General features: G+C 54.3%; 1 protein-coding gene across 2 annotated transcripts; it reads right to left on the reverse strand.

Annotated features, from left to right (window-relative positions):
- Positions 1 to 3,336: 3,336 nt before the first annotated feature.
- ACER1 (alkaline ceramidase 1) lies at positions 3,337 to 15,947 on the reverse strand. Of its 2 annotated transcripts, XM_018921655.3 has the most exons (8): positions 15,596 to 15,947; positions 13,822 to 14,214; positions 13,601 to 13,703; positions 7,157 to 7,271; positions 6,602 to 6,740; positions 5,471 to 5,608; positions 4,601 to 4,738; positions 3,337 to 3,951 (listed from the first exon to the last, which is right to left on the reverse strand). In XM_018921655.3, the coding sequence occupies exons 3-8, from the start codon at positions 13,691 to 13,693 to the stop codon at positions 3,783 to 3,785; spliced, it is 792 nt and encodes a 263-aa protein (XP_018777200.2). In that variant the 5' UTR covers positions 13,694 to 13,703; positions 13,822 to 14,214; positions 15,596 to 15,947; the 3' UTR covers positions 3,337 to 3,782. The 2 variants fall into 2 exon arrangements, with proteins under 2 accessions (XP_018777200.2, XP_009095110.2); XM_009096862.4 differs by lacking the exon at positions 13,822 to 14,214 and having other exon boundaries at positions 15,596 to 15,946.
- Positions 15,948 to 17,714: the final 1,767 nt, after the last annotated feature.

Below are 17,714 nucleotides of genomic sequence, written 5' to 3' on the forward strand. Positions count from 1 at the left end.
GTTGGTTTCACCTGACTCTAAGTCAATCCTGAGATTGCCAGGCTGGCACTAAAATCCCAGGACTTTGTGGCATCCACTCCCTGTTTCAAAACTACCCTGTCCTTTCTCTCTGAGATGCTTTACAAATAAAGATCTTTTCCAAAAGGCATAAGCGACACTCCAGTGAAGCAATTTCTTTTCCTGGCACTGTTAAGAGCAGGGACTGAGTTATTATTAATTACTTTTGCATTATTTATGCAGGTCCTCGAATGTGCAATATCTTTTACAGATAAATCACTCTGCCTTGAAAAGTTTCCAGTCTGCCAGCCAAATCCTGGGAATCTGAAACAGCAGGAGGCAACTGGTGCAGCAGAACAGGTAAATGTTAATCCTTGATGCTGCAGGACTAGTGCCTTATCAACATTTTTCTTTCATTTGTTTTGCAATTGCACCAAATAGACTCAACTGATGCTGTTGTTTCCCAACCTCTTTAATCTGGCATCATCCGACAGGAGCAGCCTCCATCCTCTTCCTCATTCCCACTCCTTCCCTTGCTTCTCTTTCTTGTGGTTTATGTTGCAGTGGAGAACCAAAGCAGGGACATGATGTGGCAAAATTAAGGAGAGGTTTCTTTTTGGCCAGTCCCAGCCCGTTCCCCTGTGCACAGAGGTTTGCAGGTCCTCCTGTCCTGTGCTCAGCTGGTGTCACACTTGTCACACCCACAAGGCCCAGGGCACAGGGGACCCTCACAACTCCCCAGGGTGTTGAGAAGGGCCCACTGCAGCCTCTCACCCCCTGAGGAGTTCCCCACTCACTGTTCTGGTTGTCCCTTCATCCCCCGACAGCTTTCAGGGGTGTTTGTCAGCTCTGCCCCACAGACTGCGGCCGTGGCTCCCTGGCAGGAAGCACAGAGCATTCCCAGCAGCTCGGGGGCATTTTGGAGGTGCAAACCCAGCCTCAGATAACCCTGTGCAGCCCTGGGGATGCCCAGACCACCGTCACAGGCTGGTTTTGGGGCTGCTTTGCTTTCTCAGGCTGCAGCCCTGCTCAGAGCAGGAGGCCCAGCCTTGGGCACAGCCGCCCTTTTAAAGCTGCTTTGTGGGTTTCTTTTCTTTTCTCTCTCTCTTTTTTTTTTTTTTTTCCTTCCCGCAGGTTCCCAGGGCTGGGGATTCAGCTTCTGGCCTCATCCAGAAATCCCCGAGGGTTTCAGATCCCCAAGAGGCCTCTCAATGTCTTGATCTGCTTGAATAGGCATTTTTAACGCGGCCCCGGCTGTCATCGGGGCCTGTTACAGTCACTCAACTGCAGCAACATTGTTCTCCCGGCAGCAGCGCCGGGGACACCTCCCTTATTTCCATACTGCACGGGGGGATTTGGCCACTGGGCCGAGCATCCCACCGGGGCTCGCTGGCCGGAGGTGGCCAATTAGCCCCGCTCGCCCCCAGCCCAGCCCTTCATCCCCCCGGCCGCTCTCAGCACCTCCAGCCGCGGGGCTGCTGGCGCTTGTCCATCTCGGCGGGTCCTGCCGGAGGTGAAGGTGACCCCCTTTTCCTGTGCCAGGGGCTCCCTGGCAACGCCGTCTTTTCTTTGGAAGCGGCCTCCTCCACCCCCTGACGGGGCTCGGGGCTGTGAAAGCCCCGCTGCACTTTTGAACTTGCTGCCGGCGCGTTCAGTGGCTGCGCGGGGCAGCGGCGGCGGCGGGGCCGGGCCCAGCGGGGACCCGGTGCAATTGCCCAGAAGTTATTAATAGGCTGGGGAAGAATGTGATGGGCCGGGGAAAGGGTGGGGAGGGGGGAGAGCGGCAGGGAGGGTCAGCGAAAGGGAGACGGGGTGATGGAGGGGAGAGGTGGGAGTGGTGGCACACAGGGGAGACAAAGAGGCAAAGAAACGGGATGGGCACCAGGACGGGCGGACAGGGGCATGCACAGGCTGGAGATGCGAGTTCCCGGTGCTCTGCACCTTGTGCAGGTGTCTGAGCGGTGGCCGTGCGGCAGGAGAGGTGTCTGACCCCAGTGCTGGGGCTGAAGAGATCAGAGGGACCAGGCCTGGGAGCCCAGTCCATGGCAAGGCATTCCTCTCCCAGGAAGAAATATTGCTCGGGGTTCATGAGCCAAATTTGCCATCTAGTGGCCCTGGGGGCCATTGCAGAGGGAGCCACGAGGCAGTCGCTGCCATGGGAGAAGGCACTGCCGGTCACTTTCTCGGCAGAGATAAAATCCAGAGTGCTTCTGCTGCTGCTTTACTCGCCGGGGCCCAAAAATGGTCCCTGGAGTGACATTACCTTGGTGTGGCTGCGTTGCAGGGAGCCACCCTCAGGCACCTGCTAGCCCTGGTGCTCCCCAGTGACAGTCCCTGTAGGCTGGGCCAGGACCCAGACCCACCACAATGCTCAGCTTGTCACTGTGAGCAGCAAGGTTTAGGGAACAGGAGAGTGTCCCACGGCTGTGAGAGCAACAGCAGGGACAACCTGCAAAGCACAGCAGTGTCCTTCTCTAAGGCTCTACACCTCTTTGTTCCTGCAAAGGTAATGACAGTTTTATCTAATGTCACAGAATCCCAGAAGATCCTGAGTGGGAGGGACCCTCAGGGATGATCAGCCCAGCCCCTGTCCCTGCACAGCCACCCCAACACCCCCACCCGGAGAGCTCCTGCAGCTCTGGCAGCCTTGGGACCATTCCCTGGGGAGCCTGGGCAGTGCCCAGCACCCTCGGGGGGAAGAAGCTTGCCCTGAGCTCCATGCCAAGCCCTGGCCCAGCTCCAGCCCTTCCTGGCCCCCTGTCCCTGTCCCAGAGCTCAGCCCCTGCCCCTGTGACTCCCCTGGGGAGGAGCTGCAGCCCCCAGGAGCCTCCCCTCAGTCTCCTGTGCTCCAGCTGAAGGAGCCAAGTGCCCTCAGCTGCTCCTCAGCCCCTTCCCCAGCTCTGTGTCCCTCCTTTGGGCACTCTCCAACAGCTTTGGATCCTTCTGATCTTGTGGTGCCCAAAGTGCCCCCAGCCCTGGAGGTGAGGCTGCCCCAGGACAGAGCAGAGTGGGACAATCCCCTCCTTCAGCCAGCTTTGACCATCCTGGCTCCTTGCCTCATCCTGCCCCCAGACAGCCCTTCCAGAAGGCAGAGGAATCTCCAAGTTACCTTTGTGGCCTTTGGAGACTCAGAGCTTGGGAGGAACATGGGTCACTGGGGTTTGAGGAAGGGGAAGAGCCTGGGCCAGCAGAGCCTCTTTTGGGCTCTCACCCAGGATTTTTCTTTATGAACAGCTCTCCCTGGGTCAGAGAGAGCTTTGGCCACCCTGTCTATGGGAGTGACTGGCAGATAAGAGGATGTGGTGCATTCAGAGGGAAAAAAAAAGGCTTCAGTATAAGTCAGTGTCCACAGCTTTAATGCACAGCTGTCCTGAGTAAGACCACATATATCAATAAATAGAGTTAATGATAATAATTAGAGCAGCCCCAACAAACCCAGCTGTCACCAGTTTGGCTTCAGTGTTCTCCGCTGTGCCCTTGTCAGCAAGGGGTGCTGGTGCTTGACTAACATAGAGGACACAGAAGCAGCACTGTGTCCCTCCCCACCTCGTGAGGATCTGCTGGAGGAAATCTCCAGCTCCCTGAACACCAGTCTGGGCAGAGCCTTCTGAGGCACCTGTGGGCTCCCACCTTGCTTCATGCCCAGCATCACGAGGCCTCAGCTGCTCCCTGCCCCCTCCACTACCACGCTGCCCCTGCCTGAGCAACAGGAGGAACACAACCGAGATGTTCCTTGTGGGAGCATCACAAACCCCGTGCCCAGGGAGGCCTGAGGGCACCCAGCTCTAGCACTGCTTGTGGGGCTCCTCCAGGGTGACATAGGGCACCACAACAGGCCATGAGTCACTGGGCCAGTATTCCAGCTTTGGCTTGAACGAGGGCATCTCGTAGCTGACGTCAAAGTAGATGACCAGTGGGCAGCAGTACAGCAGGGACATGGCTATCAGCACGTGCCTGCAAGGAAACCAAAATGTGTGTTGGACAGAGGGTCGTGGCATGGTCACCCTGAGGCTGCAGCCCCCAAAGGCCCCACCAGGGATGCAGGGAGTGGAGTGTGTGTCCTGCAGGCTTTGTGCCTACATAGAAATCCTGGCAGAACTCTGTGAGCTGGGCTGGGGTGACAGAGGGGACTCGTTCCAACCATTCCCCATTTCCTGGCTGCATTGGCTGTCCCAGCCACCCCAGTGCTTTGTGGGGATGGATCTGAGTGTGCAGCACTTGCAGCCCCACCTGGGCAGGCACTGAAATGTCAGGTCCAAACAAAGCCCTGCCTTTCAGTTTGGCTGCTGAAAGAATCCCGAGGATGTTGCACTTCACACAGCAGCCTGGGAGCAGCCACAGCCCTTTGAGAGCCCACCTGGAGGGACTTCTGGAACCATTTCACTTGCAAAACAGTGCTTGGCTGGTGTGGAGGAGGAGAGGGACATTAAACAGTGGTTAGGGCTGAATCCTTGGGCTGAGTGAGGAGAAACACCAATAGTGACAGGAAAGGGGGAGAGGGTGGGGTAATAATGCAGCTGAGTGTCTCATCTCAGCTGCTATTTCTCTGCTGTGGACCTTTCAGCCCAGGAAATGTTTGGGCTGGGGTTCCTGGAGCCCTTACCAGAAGCTGTGGAAGTAGGGGAAGTTGATGGCCTGCCAGAGCCAGCAGAGCCAGCGGTCACTGATCCAGCTGGTGATGGCCAGTGCCCACCACATCACCATGACTGCGGCCATCCGGTGAACCCGCTTGTCATTGCACCTGGAAGACACAGCAAGGGACAGCGAGCAGAGTAATCATGTTGGGAAGAAAGGGAGTTTTAAAGAGGGCTGGTTCCTGCCTGCACCTGCAGCAGTGCAAACCCCAGCAAGCTCCTTCTGGAGAGTACTCCTCAGAATTCCACAGGAACTGGAGAAGTGTGGCTCTGGGGAGAGGATTTCTGACTGGGTCTGAGGATGGTGCTGGGAGATGCCAAAGCACTCCTGTCTTTCTCTCCAGACCCTGGTGGGTTCTCCCAGCCCCACACTAGTTCCCAAACACCCCACAAAGGGGAAGGAGCTGCAGAGATGGCAGCCAAGGGGGAGAATCATGGACTCATAGAACTGTGAAGGTTGGAAAAGACTTCTAAAATCATCATGGCCAGCTCTTAACCCAGCAGCGCCAGCATGTTCAGCACAAAATCCTGTTCTCAAATGCCACAACCACAGGGTTTTTGAACCCTTCTGGGGATGATGAGTCCACCACTGTTCCACGGGTTTTTGAAATCTTCCAGGGATGATGACCCCACCACTGTCCCATGGGCTGTCCCCATTCTGCATGGCCACCTGGGCCAGGTGCCCTTCTTGTACCTCCCTGCCCACTGGGCCTCTGCCTGCTCCCTCCCAAGTACACATGGCTGGTGAAGACTTGGGCTCAGTTCACTGTTGAGGACAGAGTCACTGCCCAACAGGAGCACAGCTGGAGCTGCAGGTAACCCCTGAGCCCCCTCCTTACTTCTTGAGCTCCTTCCAGGTCATGTACAGCAAGTGGAAGGCGATGCAGTTGAGAGCATAGGCATTGAGGGTGGGCTTGACAAAAGACATCAGGGTGCTGGTCACGGTGGTGATACCAGTCAGCCAGAAGAAATGCCTCCTGAGGGGAATTGAGAGAGAGTGTCAGTGCCCCCAGGGCTCACAGGAGGGGAGAGTAAGGATGGGAAAGGTCCTGAGAGGGGCAAAGCGTCTCCATCACCTCCCTTCTGTTTGCATGTGGCTGACCTCAGTGTCTGTGGGGTCCTGGCAGGGAGGCTGAGGTAACAGCCCCCAGTGGGTCCGTGACAGACCCGAGCACAGCCCAGAGGCAGCTCCTGCACTTTCCTGGGGTGCCAGGGATGAGGCACAGGCAGGGAACTCTGCACAGGGAAGGGCTGCCAGGCAGGACTGTGCTAACACCGGTTTGGGCTCCCTGAGCAACAATAGGGCTCAGAGGGGCCTTTCACATGCAAATCCCTTCCCAAGTCCCTTGCTCTCCCCCAGCTGTGTCTCCTCGATGAACTCCTGGTGACCTCCTGTTAGGCATGGGAAGAGAAGACTTGGAGCGGGTCTTTGCAGGGAACCAGGCTGGCTCAGAGGGCTCCAGCCAGGAGGAGACATCCTCTGAGTAAAGCCCTGCTGGCTTCCCGTTTCTGCTGGTCCATGCTCTCCCAGTGGCCCCATCCTTTCTGCTGGGCTCCTCCAGCCCAGCCAGCCCTCCTTGAAATGAGGGGTGTAACCATCTTGTCCTGTGGGAAACCCCCTCAGCCTTGAGGGAAAGCTCTCTATGGATGATAGAGGATGCTGGAACAGATTGACAGCACGAGTAATTGAATGTTAATGTTCAGGAACGTTTCATTTCCTAATTAATTTTGAAATTCTCCATGCAAAGTTTTCTCTGCAGCGACACAAACACAAACAGCTCCAGCTGAGAGGAGGGTTTTGACTCTTCCTCTGTCAGCACCATAAGAAGGAAGGCCTGATCCTAAAGCCCTTCAGTGACCTCGGAGCTGACCCCTTGCAGGGGAACTGGGGTATCTGTGGGTCACTACACCTCAGTGCCAGTGTCCCATCCCTCCCCTCAGAGCCTGCACCGTGTCCCTCTGGCTCATACCTGGTCTTGATGCACTTGGGGAAGTAAGCCTGTGGATACCAGAAGGAATAAGCCACAGCCAGAGTCCAGAGGATGGAGAGCTCATCCAAGAGCTGTCCCACGTAGCTCAGGGTCATGTGGAAGTACATGGAGAAGACACCTGCAAGGAGCAAGGGCACCTTGAGATGACAAAGCTCCATCCTCCCACCAGCCCTGGGAGGTTCTTGGGGGCTGTTCCTGTAGATCCACCATTCCCCAAGATCCACCATTCCCCAAGATCCACCATTCCTCAAGATCCACCATTCCCCAAGATCCACCATTCCTGAAGAGCAGGGTGTGGATTTTGGTGTTCAAGGGGGGCTGGACTGAGTCAGTCCAGTCACACCACAGGGATTACAGTGCTGGAAGCTGCATATCCACAGCTGGCAGCAACCATGGGCTGCAGGCTTCAAACACACCTGGCTGCTTGGTTGCCCACTCGAGTTTTCCCTGTGCTTTGGCCACTGAGACCCTTCAAAGGTCTCATGTTGGGTAGTCTGGCAACCTGTCTGGTTTTCCCACAATGCTGGCACCCACCTACGAGGAGGAGCAGCCCTGAGACAAAGTAGAGGGGCACAGCCTTCTTCTGGCAGTACTGCCTGTTCAGGTACAGCAGTGCAGGAGACAGCACAAAGAAGCTCACATTGCTGATCTGAAAAACAAGAGGCACACTCAGCTCCTGGGCAAGCCCCATCCCACCACGTGCCTCAGCATCTCTGTGTGTGAGGAGGATCCAGATCTCCAGCAGGAAGCTGGAGTTGTTCTTGGCACAGGGAGAGGGCAGAGGTGTTTCTTCAGAAGCCAGGCTGGAACTGGAAGGGCAGCTCTTGCTGTGACACCCAGCAGTGGCTGCAGACACCTCTGCCCTCTCTCAGGGTCAGCAAGCCCAGGGGGAGCTGCTGTGTCCCATTTGGTGATGCTGGTTTATCTTCAGCTGCCTGGTGTCTCCAACAACTCCACTGTTTGCAGCCATCTCCCTCTCATGTCAACCCAGAGCCTCCAGGAGCTGCTGGAGTGGCTCCTGACCCTTCCAGCCAGCAGTGATTCCCCTGTGAGGGGTTGGAAGGATGTGAGGAGCTCGGCCAGCACAGCAAGGCATGGTCAGCAAAACATCCTGACCTGGGAGTGGGTGTGGTGGGGAGCAGCAGGATGAGCAGGACATCAGTAGGTGGGAACAAGCAGGACTGAGGTGACATCCTGTGGTGTCAGGAGTGAAGCCACCTGGCCTGGGGACGAGAGGTGTTCTGGACACTGGTAATTACATGAGGTCATAATCCTCCTCTAAACACACCTGGCAAATGAACACAGAGGAATTATTCTGCTCTGGTTTCCAACTCTGCAAAATTCCTTCTTTGACCGACTGATTAGTCTGGGAAGGAGGGGATGGTGCTGAGGAGGAGAAGATGTGCTGGGGAAGTGGTGATGGTGCTGGGGGGGAGGAGATGGTGCTGGGGGGGAGGAGATGGTACTGAGAAAGAGGGGATGGTGCTGAGGAAGAGGAGAGGATGGTGCTGAGGAAGAGGGGATGGTGCTGGGGCTCAGCCTCTTGCTGGGCTGGCTGAAGGTGCCAGTGCTTTGGAGAGAGGAGATGCTGATGGGCAAAATGTGGGAGCTGGGGAGGAGCAGTGAGTGCCCAAAGCCTGGAGCTGTCTTCTGGGCCAGGCCTACTCCGCCCTGCAGCACAGGGAAGGGAAATCTGAACTAATTTAATTACCCTCTGTGGATTCCTACCTTGCCTTTTTCACCTGACTTTGCAAGCTCAGGGAAGGGATATCATTGGGAAGCACGGCCTCCCCAGTGAAAATGATTCTTGCTTATGAAAGGTTGGGATTGTGGTGCTGCATTTACCTGCCAGACAGCTCTTTGGGGCTCTGGAGCCATCTGCTGAAGTGCCATTTGGCACAGCACCAGGGTGACTTTTATCTCAGCCTGACATTCCTTTTCCTTTCATCTTCCGGCTCCACGCTGACCCAGACCCCACCCCTGGAATTTGGCATCCACAGTTGGAGTCTCCCCCCCTCAGCAGCACCAGGTAAACTGCAAAATCGGTGCTGGGATCCCCTGGGATCCCAGTTTATGGTAACAGGGCTGCAAATCACTGGGATGTTGTCATTTCTCTGGAACACACCCTCTCCTATTCCAGAGGGAAACACAATTCATACCTAATGTGAGGTCTCTATTCCCTTAAACACCGGAGATTCATCTTGATTTTCACTAAGACTTCCATGAGACAAGTTGATGCTCCCATTAGCAGCAGTTCTCAGGCTGAATGGATTTGTTTTCCATAGGTGCTTAGAGCCAAATCCAGGCCAATTCCCATTCCAGCCGTGAAAAGAGAAGTGCTGCTCCCACTTGCACCCTCGAGGTCAAATTGTTCAGAAACGACTGAGAAATCAAACCATGTTTTCAAGCAATAGCCACGCTTCAAACATTTCTTTTCCCTTGAAATGATTAAGGAGGCTTTTGGAAGACAAGCAGGGATAGCGAGGAGAGGGAAAACGCTCGGGGAAAAGGCAGGAGAGTGCAAGTGCCAGCACGCACTTCAGTGAGGAAACGCGGGAGAGGAGAGCCCTGCATCCCTGAGCACCGGGCATTGCAACAGCGCCATTAATTACATGATAGCTGTGTTATCAGTTCATTAACTCGGGACGAGATGTGCAAGATCAGATAGCAGAGGGGAGGGATAACCAGGGGAACCGTGCCAATAGGGTCAGGGAGATAAACGGGATTCCTTGCAGAGCAGCCAAGCTGGGAGTTTAGGGGACAGCTCCCACCCCCGTGGGGGACACGAGGTTTTCATCACTCTGATTTGTAAATGCTGACTTTCTGTCTTCCCTCTAGGATGTGGCAAGCTCCATCTCAGACGTGGTTAGGATGGTTTTGCTCCCAGGACAGCCATTAGAAGTTTTTCTGGAGTTTCTGCTCAGGCTGGGACCCGCTAGCAGAGCTTCTATTTCAACCTCTCTGGTCACACTGGCCAGGAGGCACCAGCTCCCTCTGCCCAGGATGTCGGGGAGTTAAGGGAGTGGTTTTGGAGCCAAGGTGTGATAGAACATGTGAGAGTCCTCCTGTCTGAGCTCCCAGCCTGTCCCATTCCCCAGTAAATGTGAGTTATTGCTCCAGGTGCCTCAGCTGAGCTTCTTTTCCTAGGAGAGAAGTGAGGCTAGGATCAGCAATACAGCTCAAATCCTGGTGCATAAATAGAATCATTGGGAAGAGCCCAACTTCAGCAACTCCAGCCTGAGACAGAGGGACAGAACCTTCACCTGTGACAGGTGAGATCAGCCTCTGATATGGATTGAGGCAGGAGCTGCTGGTTTAAGCACAGCAGCAGTGCAATGGCAGCAGAGGCTGCTGCTCACTCACAGAATTCACAGAATTCACAGAATGAATGCTCCAGCCAGGCACTTTCTGCAGTGGAAGGAGATTCCTGGCAGGGAAAGACTCGTGGCAGGGAGCTCATTCTCACTCACAGTGAAGCAGCTTTAGCTGACAGAGGAGCCCACAGGGCCAGAGACAGAAGTGAATGCCTCTGAGGCTCTCCAGAGCTGTGCAGCAAGTTCCTAAAGCCAGGCCTGTGTTGTAGGGGACAAGGCTGCAGGTGCTGACATCACAATGCCTCTGTTTTGGGCTAGAAAGCAGCAGTTTGGGGAGTGCTTGCAGCATCCTGAGCACAACTTTCTGGGCAGGCAGGAGAGCCATGGGATTAGTGAGAATGTGAGAGGGCCAGGACACCCCACACAGCCCTGCCACTGCCACTGAACCCTTGATTTCACCACTCCATGGAGCTTCCAGGTGTGAGCAGCCTTAGAGCTGCTGCAAAGACACTGCAGAGGATGTGGGTGTCATTACCAGCATCTTGGATCAGTCATTTCAGCAAAGAAACGAGGGTAGAAAGACAAATCCCTGACTGATGACCTCCTGGAGCACAATTCTGCTCTCCCCTGAGCAGCCAGAAGACAATAAATTTCTGGGTCACTGAGTCACTATAAATAGAGCTTTGTTGCTGAACTGCACCCAGCCATGAGCCACCATGTATTATTAGGTACTTAAAGGTACTGTTTGCATTCTTTTCTCATACCCCTGGTGCTTATTTCCAATAAAAAGCATTCAAGCTAAGCAGGCCTGAGAGAGTGTGGCTGGCACAGAGCAATCCCCAGCAGCACATTTGCTGCTGCTGGCACAGAACAGCTCTGCTCCAGCCCCAGGCAGGGCTGGGAGGAAGACATTGAAGAGGATGCTCTGTGAGGAAACCCTGCTGATTTAGTGATCCAGGAGGCTTGGGCAGGAACTGGCTGTGTTCCCAGCTAGCCTAAAACTCCAGAAAATTGACACTGAGGTAAATATTGGTATAATTAATTCAGGGCAGTAAGGCTTGCTGCAGAGAGGCAGCAACCTGAATGTAGGGAACAAATGAATGGGGAGAAGAAGAGAAGATGCAGGCTGTTAGGGTCTCACCTGGGATAGTGCCCTGAGCCCCAGCTGGATCTGCAGGATGCAGCCAGCAGGAGATAGCTACAGATCTCAGCCTGCTCAGATTTCTATAATCCCCCCTTTAGGGCACATCACAAGGAGCCTGATCCTGGGGGAGATCCCAGAGCAGGAATGGGGGTCCCTGTGCTGCTGCAGGAGTGAGACCCAGGCAGTGCCAGCCAAGGGTGGGATGCAGGCAGTGCCAAAGAGGCTGTGCTGGCTGAGGAGGGACCCAGGCAGTGCCAGCCAGGCTGAAGGAGGGACCCAGGCAGTGCCAGCCAGGCTGAAGGAGGGACCCAGGCAGTGCCAGCCAGGCTGTGCTACTGAGGAAGGGGTGATGCCCATGTCAGTGATATTCCTGCCCACTTTTGGGGACAAGGTCTGGCCCTGAGCATGGCACAGCATTTGGGCTGTTGTCAGATGCTCAGATAATGGCAGATTTTAGGAGGGTTTGCTCCTCTGCCACCCCTTGTGTGGATAGGGGGTCACCAGCCAGCCTGAGGCAGGCAGCTGACATGGCAGGGTTAGGTTCCTGCTGCTCAGGAATCACATCCTAAGACAGAATTGTTTCCCTCTCTTCCTGCACTGGCACTCTGCTGATCTCCTGAGCCTGGCAAAAAGGATATCAGTGCAGGGACCATAAAAAGCTCTTTCTCTGCTGAGGAAGACGTGCCCAGTGTCATACAGAGGAGAACAAGGGCAAGTCCAACTGCTGGGAAAAAATCCTGCAGAGTTTGCTCGTCCATACCCCTCTGTCCCTCAGTATCACACTCCTTTTAATCTGCATTGAGACATGCATTGGAGAGGTTTTCCTCACTGTGCCTGAGTCCCACACAGTGAGAATTCATCCCAACAAACCCAGTGGTGTGGAATAGAAACCTGGGAGATGGTTGTGGCTAGCAGGGGCCTCCCTCCAGGACGGGGTACCTGGGTGAGATTTTCAAGAGTAGCCACAGAATTTAGAAACCTGTGCCACAAAATGACCCAGGCAGCTGAGAGTTAATGTTTTATGGGAATTACAGGGCCTACAAGAATTAGTCATGCATCTGGCCACACCAGCTGGTGTCCAGCAGAGGAGTCAGACACTGAAGTGCTTTTGAAGGGCTCCTGAGATAGTTGTTGGTGTGATAAGGACGCTGAGCCACTTTGTAAGCCTGGTGTCAATGGTATCTCAGCTCCAAAGACCTGTTTAAAAAATGCTGCCTTATGTATAAAACTGGGACATGAGGCAAATTTACCTCCTGGAAGAAAGGAATCCAGACCAAAACCAAAACCTTCACTCTTGGTGGAAATCAGCCCCTCTCCAGTGTTAGCAGTGACTCTCTCAAACCCAGAGGCTTTGGGTACTTCCAGTTGCATTTAGAATGGTTTGGGTTGGGAGGGACCTTAAAGATCATCTCCTTCCACCCCTTGCCATGTGCAGGGATATGTTCCACTCACACAGGTTGCTCCAAGCCCTGAAATCTGAGATGCTGATGTGAGTATGGAGTGATTTCTGCATCTCCTTGCTTGTCATGCCCTGCTCTGCACCTCTGAGCCCATGCAGCAGCAGCATTAAACAGCAAACAGCTCAAAACACCCAGCTGGGTGCCCCAGGGAGCAGGGGTTGGTCTGGACTGGCAGATCTTTCTTTGCTGAGTGCCTCAAAGAGCAGTGAGTACACAGAGCCCCCTCCTCTTAGACCCTGGCCAGGCAATTGGAGCCTGCAGGACTCGGGCTGGGGAATTATCGTTATTACAGGTAATTTATTAAAAACAGGAAATGCTTTAAAAAAAGAGGAAGAGTCATTTCCATGAGAACAAGATCTTCTAGTGTTAGACAGCAATTGCCAAAAGTTGTAAACAAGGCTAGTGGAAGGCTGTAAATCCACATGCCTCACACCCCTGGGAGCCTTTAATTGCTCTGAGGGAGCAGGACATGCTCAGAGAGGCTGCTTATCTCCCAGCCCTCTGCAGGCAGATATGGATGCTCCAGCCAAGGCACTGGCACTGGGTGCAGCCTGGGTGATAAAGGATCACAGGAGGTGAAACTGGCTCATGCTCCAGCTTCCCTCTGCGCTGAGTTCCGTGTTCCCAACCTGCCTGACACGGTTCATGGAAGTGCTGCCTCTCATTTTGCCACTCCTGTACATTTAGCTGGAATATATGAGCCCTGTGTGGGACTTACCCCGGCTGGCAGCAGAGCTGCAGGACTGGTATAACAGGATCTCACAGATCTGGGCTGTGAAGGAGCTCTGCCAGAGTTTTCTCACTGGGAATCAACCCCACACACACAACACAGAAGTGCCCCTGACCCCTGCACATTTTGGGGAGCGACCATTGCAAGCAACGAAAAGTCCCCTGATTGACCTGAAGCTCAGAAAACACTCCCCATACCAGCACCCTCCAGCACCAGGAAGTTCAAAGGAGCGAGGAGGAGGAAAGAAAACAGGGATGTCCCATCCTGTCTGGATCCCAAAAGCAGCTCCTGGGTGCCTGGAGCCGGCCCCAGCCTCCCTGAGCCACTCACGGTGTTGTAGTACTCGGCAATCACCGCCGAGCGCGCGAAGTTGCTCTCACACCAATCCACCTCGGCACTCTGGTAGGAAAATATGCTCGGCATCCTCAGCACCCTGGGGAAAAGGAGAGGAGCAGGTCAGTGGTGGGCACAGGGGAGGAGAGGGCTGCACACCCAAAGGGGACCCCGCTCCTCACACGTGTGGCAGCAGCCAGCCAAGCACAGCGCCTTACCCGGCTACCAAGGGCTCATCCTCTTCCCAACACACATCCTACTGCTCAATTGTTCATCTCTGCCCTCGATGCAGGAGTTGCAAATTGCCTCAGAAAATGCTCTTGGACTCTGAGGATGGTCACCAATCCATGGCATTAACATCTCTTGTCAGGTGCCGTTGCTGCCAGAGGACTCTTCCCCATTTCAGCCCAGTCCTGGTCACCTCATCTTCTCCCTTCTCCTCACTTTCTTTATGACTCAGACCTTCCTGCCAGGAAGACTTCCCTGTGCTCTGTGAGTTACCTCTGGGGAGTGGACAGCCCTGCAGAGGTTGGTGCTCATTGGCTCTGTTCTCCACCGTCGTTCCTCAGCATCTTCCCAAGGGCTGGAACTCGGCTCCTGGGAGCTCGGGCCTGGAGGATCAGCACAGACCCTGGGCATTGCTGGAGTCCTGGGGCACTGGGAGCACTGGGAGGTGCCTCTTTCCTCTGAACTGGGTTTCACTTGGGGTGCACTCCCAGGCAATCTCCACCCTGGTTTACCAGTGAAAGGGATCAGAGTTTGACACCTCCAGTAGGTTCTCCACTGCCAGACCCAGCCTCTGGTAGCACTGCAGTTACAAATGGGACTCCAAACAAAAAAAGGTCTAACCTTCTGCCTGGTTTTTTCCCCCATGTTAAAGATTTTCCTCTCCTCATTGTTTCTCAGCACTTTTATTAATTTGAAAAAGGAGTTCTGATCTTATTTTGATCAGAAGTTTCCTATTTGCTATATTTTTTTTTCAGATCCTTGAGGCTTTAGAGCTGTTGAAGACAGGTGCCAACCTTAGAGGCATCTGGAAGCACCACCAAACCCATGGTAGCTGGATTTTTGGTACAAAACAGAGACAGGAATTCAGTGGAGCTGAGCAGTTCCGTGTCTGGATGTGGTGTGGGACTAACCCAGTCAGCTGTGCTGCTCCAGCCCTGCACAGTGAGCAGGTTTGGGGTGACACCAGGCAGGTGACACTGCCTCAGTGGCATCTCTGAGCTCCCGAGACACAGGTGGCAAACAGCTTTTCTTTGAAAATCTTTCCAGCTCTAATGCAGGGAAGGGAAGTTTTTCTCAGACCCACTCATCACTTGATGATGTCCTTGAGGAGAAGCTCCCCGTTTGCAGGGGGTGGGCTGAGCCACCGCCGTGTCCAGCAGTCCCCTGGGTGTGCAGCAGGGTGAGGCTGCCTCTGCCTCCCTTCCCAAGCAGTTCAAAGGGAGAAAACACAGGAGTGGAACACAAACGAGCTCTTCTGCAGCTCCTGCTCCAACCAGACAGACCGACTGCTAAGGATGGCCTCTCCTTAATCCAGGCTGGCTGCTTCCCAGAGCAGCTGAGATCACAGCCACCAGAGGCAAATAGGTGGCAGGCAGAAGGGTTTGAGGGCTGACTCTTCACGCTCCTGGGTTTCCATGTGCTCCTTCAGAGCACAGGGACTCTCTCCTCATCCCTCATCGCTTCTACAGCGATGCAAGGGGAAGAAACAATCAGAGCCAGGATGGCAAATCCCAGCTCATGGCTAAAGAGATGTCAGTGGAGAGATGGTGAAGGGATGGACAGGCAGAAGAAGGAGATGGAGAAGAAGAAGAGCAAGAGCAAGAGCAAGAGCAAGAGCAAGAGCAAGAACAAGAACAAGAACAAGAACAAGAACAAGAACAAGAACAAGAACAAGAACAAGAACAAGAACAAGAAGCAGAAAAATGGAAGCAGTGATGGAGTGCCCAGCACTGGCTGCTGGTGTCTCCTCCCAGCCTGGCTTACCTGTGATCCCTGGATGGACCAGCACTGCTTCCACACGCTCTGGGAGCTCCAAGGTTTCCAGCAAAGCTGGAGCAGCAACCTGCCCTGCCGCTCTAGCTCCGAAGGAATGCCCACGGTGTGAGCTCACTGCCAGCAGCCTCCAGAAAATCCCCTCTCTCTGTCCCTAGGGAAAGAGCTGGGATGGGACAGGAGTCATGTGCACCCTCCAGGCAAAGCTGGGTCCCCACAGGAAACATATTGGCTGGAGGGGTTTATATCCGTGCCCCCAGATGGGCAGGGGCAAGGAGGCAGGGCAGGGAAGCGTGAGCTGGAAGGGTTGGAAGAGCAGGGTGGAAATGCAGCCTGAAATCATCGGAGTGCCCCCGGGCAGGTTCCCTGCGCAGGCGCACGCACCTGGACCTGGCCCTGCTTCTCCCAGGGGAGGGAACATCCCCACAAACTCCCCTGCACAAGGAGAAAACCCAGAGCAAGGGTTTGCACCAGAAAGTGTGGAGCAAGGTGATGCTGCCTCTTCCAGGATTTAAATTCAGGTCGCTTCTCAGTTTTTTTCCCCAAATGCTGTTTTATTATTATCAAAAAGAATGTTGTTATCAGATCTCATTTCTTCTAGCAGTTTTATTTTGTTATTTAGTTAAAGAACTATCTGAACAGGACACCTTTGGGTGACTGCTTTGCAAATATTTTCCTCCTGGACCTCATTCAGGCGTTCAAGAAATTTGGCAGCAATTAAACTTTTTCCCCCAAAACAACATTTTTTCCCTCCGTGTAGAATTGAGAGAAATATGTTGTTTTCTTAAACATGAAACTTATTATTTAGCCACTACTTCCTAGTGGAGACCCCACAGGCAGGGTGAGACCAAGCTCTAAGGTTGGTCCCTGTCCCTGTCCTTGTCCCTGTGCTTTCTGAAGAGTAGGGATCAAGCCTTTGCCATGGGGAGAAGCTCTTTGGGAATTTCAGCCATTTATTTGGCTACTCCTATGAAAAAGAGCACCCCTGGGAGACCTGGGCTGTGCCAGGGCTTACAAAAGCCTCACAAATCCACCTGGCTTTGGAAATGAGGGTAATTAGCACGGCAGCAGCAGCTGGTGTTGCACCATGGTGGAGCCTCCGTTACATGTCACCAAGTCCAGGCTCAGTGTCCTTCTAGGACAAACTTGGAGCAGAGGATCTGAGGGGATCCCACAGCGCTGCTCCCACCCCTGGATGGTGAAGGGCCTGGGATGGATTTGCTTTTTCTTCTCTTGGAACTCTCAGTGGACTCTGCAGGCAGGAGACCGAGCTCCCAGGCTGAAAGGAGCTCCCCAGTTCCTCAAGGAATCTCAGTGAGAAACAAGTGGTGACTTGCCCACCCCACTGGGAAGAGAGGCAGGGAAGGTGGCAGAGATGGATTTGGGAAGAAGATCCCACACAGGTGATGCCTGGTCTGTGTGAACATCTTTGAAAAGAATGAGTTTTCCCACCCCAAAACCTCTGGCACCCTTGGGGTGAGCAAAGTGTCCAAACATCCCTGCTACATCCTGTGCCACCAGTGGGTAAATAACTGGGGAGGGTGTCACGGCTCTGCACCTCCCCTGATTCATCAATAACTAGGTCATCAAGAGAGCTTGGTTTCCTGCTGAGTCCTCATTCCACACTCCTGTTAATGTTTACATCCTCCTGCCTGTGGTCAGCAGGGCCTGGGATGCTGAGGATGCTGAGGATGCTGACACGGGGGTGGGCTGGGGACAGGAGGGTGCCCAGGGAGCACAGGGTGAAACTTCTCTGTGTTACTCTGCTTGTGAGAGTAACACAGAGACCCCCCAGTGCTGGCTCTGCTGAGGCCCCACCTCAAATCCTGGGGGCAGATTTGGGCTCCTCATGACAAGAAGGACCTGAAGGGGCTGGAGCGTGTCCAGGGGAGGGAACAGAGCTGGGGAAGGGTCTGAAGCACCAGGAGAGGCTGAGGAAGCTGGGAAGGGGCTCAGCCTGGAGAAAGAGAGGCTCAGGGGGGACCTTGTGGGTCTGCACACCTCCTGACAGGAGGGGACAGCCAGGGGGGTCAGGCTGTGCTCTCTGGCAACAATCAACAAGACAAGAGGAAACAGCCTCAAGTTGCCACAGGGGAGGTTTAGACTGGAA

This window comes from Serinus canaria, chromosome 28, assembly GCF_022539315.1.
Source record: "Serinus canaria isolate serCan28SL12 chromosome 28, serCan2020, whole genome shotgun sequence".
Taxonomy (NCBI): domain Eukaryota; kingdom Metazoa; phylum Chordata; class Aves; order Passeriformes; family Fringillidae; genus Serinus; species Serinus canaria.